At 50.6% G+C, this 7989-nt stretch overlaps 1 protein-coding gene across 1 annotated transcript; it reads right to left on the bottom strand.

Moving 5' to 3' along the window:
• Nucleotides 1–279: 279 nt before the first annotated feature.
• Nucleotides 280–7368, bottom strand: LOC128143345 (electroneutral sodium bicarbonate exchanger 1-like). The gene is given in 10 exon segments (XM_052790446.1): nt 280–1641; nt 1912–2016; nt 2537–2637; nt 3121–3258; nt 3358–3531; nt 4074–4142; nt 4948–5199; nt 5805–5966; nt 6305–6418; nt 7132–7368. Coding segments are annotated over 9 exon segments (1320 nt in total). The 5' UTR covers nt 7354–7368; the 3' UTR covers nt 280–1641; nt 1912–1928.
• Nucleotides 7369–7989: the final 621 nt, after the last annotated feature.

Below are 7989 nucleotides of genomic sequence, written 5' to 3'. Positions count from 1 at the left end.
GATGCCCGAGAGGCTCAAGAACCCTGTAAGCACAGGACGAGCTTAGAGGAGGTTCAATGTGAGGCCCTGTGGTTAACCATCCCCTCCAGATCTGGACCTTCTCTGGTTCCCGAGTTACCGTGCAGTTTAACAGCCTGGCACAGAGATCCTGACTGGGAGATCACTGTACCTCCAGGAGTTAGGGATCCACCTTACAGTTAACTTGAGCGGGTGCAGGTCTGTGCTGTGCTGTACGTACAGCGTGGCCCTCAGGCTGTGTCCCTACACGTGTCCCTTGGCCGCAGGATAAACGGAGCTGGTTGACTGTAACAGAGGAGCCTCCAGGCAGCTCCTGCTTGGTACCAGCGATTACGCCACCTGCGCGGCCCTGCCGTTATCTAAAGTGCAGCAAGAAGTCCGCGTGTGAACATCCTTCATGAATAGAGTTGTTTTCTTCTAAGAAAAGTTGTATAACACTGTGAATGACCAAAAAGGAGGAACTTCTCCACAGGCAGGATCTGTACAGTGTGCCAAGGGAAAATCCACCTGGGGTCTGCCCAGTGCTGCATGAACGCAGGGTTCCCAGCACCTGAAGGGACCTAAGATTTACTTGCTACCTATATGCCTCTTCTTGCTGCCTGTGTGCCTTCTTCCTGGCTACGCCGCCTCCCAAGATCTTGCCCACCCCCAGCCTACTGGGGAGGGGGGGAATGTTAGAGAGACGGCCTTGATGCTGTGCCAGCACTGCTCAGCCATGGCCAAAACACTGCTGTGTTATCAACAGCTTTCTAGCTACCAGTACAGAGCACAGCACTACGAGGGCTGCTGTGGGGTAAAGGAACTCCAACTCAGCCAGACCCAATACAGAAGGAAAGTGGAGGAACGACAGAGGGGGCAGCCCAGGGACACAGAGCCCCAGGTCTCATCTGGCCGCTCCTGTGACCCTACGGTGTATTCAAAATCAAATACCTGAAGTGCTCCCTTAGATGCAGTTTACAGCCAGGGGACAAGAAGGTGGCAGTTCTGCATTTTGCAGCTTCCAGGCTGATGGCAGAGCCAAAGCAAAAAAAAAAAAAAAAAACCAAACCAACCAAGAGAGGTGAAACTGGAGCACAGGGAGCAAATGCTTTTCTTTCACCTTAGGTCAACTGCTTGGACGCTCTCTATGCTGCCCTGCCACAGAGGGCATCCCTCTCATACCAGTAAGAGACGTAAGAGTGAATTAAAGCCAGGACCCCAAACCAGACCAAAAACCCGGTCGTGATGAAGAAGAAAGTGGAGAATGCATCAAATATAACAGAAAATGATTTTGGACATTCCCAGTTTACATTTGGAAAAAAGAAAAAAAAAAGAGGAGGAATTAGGTGTGAAAAGAAGAGCACTAAAGGATAAAGCCGTAGCAGTCCCTCTACCACTGCAAACCCACGCCCCCACACGCACGTACGCACACAGACTTAACACCACCGAACTCCCATTGACTGTGACGTTCACCTCAGCTTGCCGGTCTAGAGATACTGAATGCCTGAAGCACACCAAGGATAACTGAAAACATCTGCATGGCTTTAATGGGAATCCTCCAACTGAAACAAAGCGCTTTCTCCCTCTGTCTGCGTTGGCACATCCCCGAGACACGCTCTCACTCCTCCTTCAAAGTCAAGATTCCTAAACGTGAAAAGCGGGAGTGGGGAAGGGCGAAGGGAAGAGAAAAAGAGGGAGAGCATCATCAGTGGAAGACCTGCCAGCTGCTGCTGATTCAGCCCTGTTGGGGGACCACCCCAGCAGAGAGGAGCTGGTTTGCATGCCACGGTCCTCACTGCCTGTTCCCAAGGGACAGGCCGTTTGCTCAGCCTTGCCGGCCAAAGCATGGGAAAAGTGTAGGCGTGCGCCGTCGCTTGCAGAGGAGCACGGTCACGTTCATGTGCAATACTTTACCTTTTTCCTCCCAGGATTCAAAGGGTTTCTGTCTTCAAAGTGAGAGCCTTCCATACGGGCGTTTGTGACATTTCATCCAGGATAATAATCTCAGAAGGATCAGTCCTGCAATAAATATTTTACATAGCAATCCGTGATTATGGGAACTGATGCCACCAAGGGCATTAGCATCAGTAAGAGGAACAGCGGAGCCCCGAGAATCAAAGCTCTGCATAAGCGTGGGAGGTTTTGCTGGATGAGGAGTTTTGGGAGGCAAACTGGGGAGCTGCAGAGCAACAGCTCTGTGCAAAGGCTCTTGCTGGGGTTTAGCCCCGGTCTGGGTTCCTAAGCCACTGCTGGTACAGATCACGCGTGCAGCTCCTCATGTTTAAGTATGAGGATCTCCAGCTACTGTAAAGGCACTGATGATGCAAGGTTTGGGGGTCAAACGCGAGTGCTGCAGCCACTCTGCTTGGGGTCAGAGCCCTGCGATCACCTCCTGCAGCCCTGCCCCCGAATTTGGTTTTCCCACCAAGCTGCCTGCTGGTTTCTGTGGGATTCCCCACAAAGAGGCAAGTGGAGAAAACTGTGCCAAACACCTTCAAGCTACTCTTCCCAGGGGTCCTGGCGCTTGGTGGGGCTTTACCTGTGACTGCTTTGCTTTGGGATATCCAAGTCACTGGTCTTCCCCACGCTCAGCTGAGCTGAACTTGCAGCAGCAGCAGCTTCCATCGCCTTCTGGGACTCCTGACATAAAAAGGGACAAATCACGTTCTCTGTCTTTGGTCAAAGTGGAGATAAGCTGAAGGCCCCGCACAAACTTAGCAGTCTGCCCTCCCCTTCTGCCCCTTGGCAGCTATAGCTATTAGCGCAGCAGGGTAAAAACCGTTCACACCAAAGATTTCAGGGCAGGAGGATTGTGTGTTCAAAACGCCATTATGAGCAAATCTTGCCATCAGCAGCAGCAGCAGCATCACCATCTAATAATAATAATAATAACGATAATGACCTTTGTGAAAAACGACTCGTTTTAAAAATTACACCTGTATTCAAGTGTTCAGCTCACTGCTAATTGAGGAAACAAAGGTTACAACGTGGGATCCAGGCTATTGGGATCTATTTCGATCGAGTGCTGATCTTCCCCCAACGTTTCCAGACAAGCTGTAACAGAAACAGGCAATCTCACAGCCCGAGGGAGATGTCCAGCCCCGAGGACCCAGCAAGCCTTACCTCTTCTTCTTCTCCGGCTTCACTTCTGCCATCGTCCAACTTCTTCTTCCTTTCTGGCATAAGGTCATCCAGAAAGCTGAGCTCTCGCTTTGAGAAGCAGAAATCCATCGCTTTCCGGACAAAGACGAGAGCCAAAACCTTCAGGAAGCAGAGGGAAGACACGGTGAGCTCAGAGACGATGCTACCTCTCACTCCAACGCTGCAAACACCCCACTGCCGAGCAGCAGCAGCTCTTACCATCACGGGAAAGATGATGGCGGCACGGGACACCTTGATGGTCCAGAGCAGGATGAGGTAGATCAGCTGGATCGCCGTGAAGAAATGCACCTTTCGCAAGGGCACGCGCCGCAGGTAGATGAAATCCGGCTGGTGTTTCGCCGGCATCCAAAACAGCTTCAAGCGATCAAAGAACTGCAAAATAAAAGGGAAAGGTTGCCACCTTGGGACTGCGGCAAGTTTCTGGCCCCCTCGAGACGTGGAGGCAGTTTGCAGCATCTCGCTTGCCGTCAGAAATCCTGGATCCCACCACGTTCCTCCTGGGAGCAGCACCCATTTTCCCTTCGCTCCATCTATCAACCGGCTTGCCCCTCAGAGCTGCCCACCAAATGGCAACTATTCCATGTCATTCCATTATTAGCATTTCTTGGCCCACTGAATCCCCCAGCAAGGATTTCCACCAGTGGTAGAAACTGCCTTCCCTTTGCACTGAATTCCCCCGCTTTCACATAACCAAACACTGACCTGCCCTAAACCCTGAAACAGAGCGCGCTGAACTTGCCTGGTCCTCCCAGCCCTATATACCTCCTGTGCCTCCACCAATCTTTTTCTTACACAAAAGAGTTTCATTGCTTGCTCTGGGAGAAGTTTTTCCCATGCCACTGCTTTTTTCCCTGCTGCCATGGAGACAAAATACCAGGGAGCCGACATGCTGCACGCTGTAAAAGAGTCCGTACCTGAATTCCTCTGAGCGACGACACACCCATGTAGAGAAAGACGCCATAAAGCACAGGCATTGGTATAAACTGGGGGAAAAAGAAAAAAAAAAGAAAAAAGAATGCAATCATTTCTTTTTCTATATTGCATTTTCAGTATTACCACCCTCTTCCACAGGCACTGCCTAAAATTGCTTGAAGCTTTCCAGTTTCCATTCAGGGGTAGAGATGGGTCAGATTTTAACCATTAAAGATTTTGTGCGCACGAGTGAGCTAAGGCTCTGCTTTAGGCTGAACTTTGGAGTTACCTCTCATCAGAATAATCCTATTTTCCAGAAAGGTTGGAGGAAAATAGGCAATTTCACCCGTGCTACCCTATGCTGCGTTCTGTGGCGGTAGAAAAACACTTCTGCCTATTCTTGGGGCAACAGGCAAAGGCCACATGCCTCCTTTTAGCCTAGAGACGAGATTACTTTGTGGGAGGAACATGCAAGGAAGCCCACGGGGATGACTTCAGTGTGTTTAGCTCCTGGGAACGGCTGTTGCGGGGCATTTGGGGAGCAAATTGCAACCAGTAAAGGGCTGCCGGTTTGAAAGAGAGCAGATGTGCTGGTCTGAATACGCTCAACTGTAACCCATAAACATGGGTGGGCCTGAAAGACACCCGAAAATTAAAGCAGTTGCGTTGCTCGCTCGCCTCGAGCACACCAAACGGGGGCCTGAAGGGCTGCAAAGCGTAACCGAGGCTGGTTCCCACCGTGGGTCAAGCCCCAAGGGTTGGGATCACCTCCTCCTCCGCTCCACAACTAACTCCTCAGGCCTGCAGAGAGGGGACTGTTTTTCTGTAACCTCCAACAAGCTCGCGGTTGTTGGGTGGGTTGCATTTTCCTCTCACCTTTAACACGGAAGTGAAGAAGACGGAGCAGCCCATGAGCACAAAGATCAGCAAGCCAGTGACTCTCTGCTCTCGTATCCCCAGAAACTTGGGTTGTTCTCCTGGAGCTGAGCAGTCAGACTCTACTTTGAGGCTATTCACGTGGGTGATGGACAGGACAGTCGCAGCCACAAACCAGGGCAGCCCCATCACAGAGCACACCCCAAGCATCACGGCCACCATGAAAAGGTCCAGGCGGTACCTGCATCCTTTCTGCAGGCAGGAAAACAAGAAACAGAGCATCCCATAGCACAAGAGCAAGGACAACATCGCAAGTCAGACTCAAACCCTGCTCGAGCACAAGTCAACTTCTTCAGAATTTAAAACAAGAAATGGAAACAAGTAAGGGTGTATGCAGGCTTTGCACAAGCACCTGGCATGAAAATCTGGCAGGAGTTCAGACACAATGGATATGGGGAGCTTGTGCGATACATACTTCTCCAAAAAAAAAAAACCCAACCCAAAACCACCAAACCATTTTTTTCACTCACAAAGAAAATTCTACCACTTGCAAGGAAGGTGTGACTCTGAGTTATCCCTGGCAGCACATCAAAACAATTCATTCCCCGCAGCTGCTGCTGCCATTTTAAAACAAAAACGCGCTTCTATATTGCTCCAAGATTAATTTGCTCCTCCAAAAGGTTGCTCATCTGAACTGCCCTGTCACTTGCTCCCTGCATCATCATTAATCCAGGAGAGCATCCTGCCACGCAATGTCCCAAACCAATGCCTTCAGAAAGCATTGGGAATAAGAGCTTCTCCCCAGACCTGCAGCCCAGAAGGGGCTGGGGATGGGGTCATCTCTTGCAGCCCCTTACCTTCAGCTTGTGCTCCTTCCTGTTCACAATAACGGCACTGATCTACTGGTCCATGAATATCAAGATGGTGCAGAGCAGAGCTGGGACGAGCGCAGCCAACACCGTCCACCAAGGGTTGGGTCCTATGGGGTTGATGAACCACCCGCAGTCGTCTCTGGTAGGCTGCAACAAAGCCCACACATCAGCATGGTCTCCCAGCCCAGGCACTTCGCTGGCTTTCATTTTCCCCTCCGTCCCTGTGTCAGAGCACCTCCCAGCCCTGGCTTCATGTCACCCTCTCCCGTGGGCTTCAGCAGTGCCAGTGTCCTCTTTGCAAGCACCTCTAGATACTTCTCCTCTAGGTATCTAGTTTTGGGGCCATCTTCTCGTTTCCAGAAGGAAGCAAGGCACTCGGAGGTGGAAGAGGAGATGGTCACACCACCAGCATCTCCTCCAGACTCAGCCCTGCCCTGCCCCGGCATCACCTTGTGTCACCCTCACGTGCCAAAACACCCCATTACCTTGAACGCATGGGGGACGTGGAGCTTCGGTGATAGGATCCCAACCACGAAGTCAAGGAGCACCATGATGACGATGGTGAGGAAAACAGCAAAGTCGCTCACTGTGGACCGTACCTGGGGCGAGAAACCAGAGCTGAGAGGGGCATGGCAAACAGGGCCGTAACATGAGATGCAAGAGTTGCAAACATCCACAACATTAAGGCTGGTTAACCAAATCCCACCACCCCTCTGAGCACATGCAGCTTAATCCCTTGCTTAGATACTGTTGCTGGTTTTGTCCCTGTGAGATCTGGTGTCAGACAATAAAAAAAGGTTAATTAGGTGGACAAGGGTTGGTTTAAGTCAAAAACTAAAAATAATAATAATATTAAAAATAAGAAAACAGACGTCTGCCACTACAGCTACACTCACAGCTACAATGGCAACAAGGCACTGAGGCATCCTTTATTCCTCAAAAGGAAGCTCCTCATTTGAATCTACTTTCCGCTCGAGCACATAATGCACAGCAGGTAAGGAAAAAAAAACCAAACCCCAACCCCCAAAACTTTGGCAAACCTGACTTCCTACTACCAAAGGAGGAAAAAAAAAAAAAAATCAAACCCCAAAAATCTTCAATCTGGGGCAGGTCGCGAGGCAGGTGGGAAATGCTACGATGATTTTGCACTCATGGAAATGAGTGCGGGACATCCAAGCTCTTGGAGAGCTTGGCCTGCAAGGCCAATGTTTCCCAGCTTGACCAAGGGGTGGCAAATACTGCTTAGTGCTCCAGGAAAGCCATTTTGGGAAACGAGTGTGGAGATGGACACTGGCCACCATCTTCTACCTACTCTGGTTGGAAAGTAGCGGCTGGTTTTAAACTTCTTCAAGAAGCTTGACAGGGCAAAGGTGGCGAAGAAGAGGATGCAGCACAAGAAGAACACGTCAGGCGTGTAGGGGCCGTTGCGTCCACAGGCAGGTCCCTGAAACTCCCCATGCAAATACTGACATTCCTGGAGAAACAGAGCATCAGGACACAAAGGCAGTGCACGGGCGGCAGGGAAACCTCGCATAGCTAGGGGGTTTTGAGGATCCAGAAAAGAGGAGGCTGAGGGGAGACCTTATCGCTCTCTACAACTACCTGAAAGGGGGTTGTAGCGAGGTGGGTGTTGGTCTCTTCTGTCAGGTGTCTGGAGATAGGACAAGAGGAAATGGCCTCAAGTTGAGGCAAGGGAGATTTAGGTTAGATATTAGGAAAAATTTTTTTACTGAGAGGGTTGTCAAACATTGGAATGGACTGCCCAGGGAAGTGGTTGATTCACCATCCCTGGAGGTATTCAAAAAGCGAGTGGACAGGGTACTCCAGGGCATGGTTTAGGGGGCATGGTTAATGGTTGGACTCCATGATCTTGAAGGTCTTTTCCAACCAAAACGATTCTATGATTCTATGATTCTATCTTGGTCCAAGATCCACGACCCTGTAACCGCTCCTGCCAATGGAGATTTACATTTAATGAGCAGCAGCAGCTGAACAAGTGACACATTGAACTACACAGCGGAGAAAGGAGATGTGAGGGGACACCATACCACACACCCTCGGCACATCCTCTGCCTGCCATTCGAGCAATCGTGGCTAAAGAAGACACCAGAGGGGAAGGAAACGCTGGAAACTCTTGGGGATAGAGAGGGAGGGAACAGGGAAGGAGGGC

Source organism: Harpia harpyja, chromosome 6 (assembly GCF_026419915.1).
Source record: "Harpia harpyja isolate bHarHar1 chromosome 6, bHarHar1 primary haplotype, whole genome shotgun sequence".
NCBI classification, from domain to species: Eukaryota; Metazoa; Chordata; class Aves; order Accipitriformes; family Accipitridae; genus Harpia; species Harpia harpyja.
This window is presented reverse-complemented; position numbering and strand designations above follow the sequence as displayed.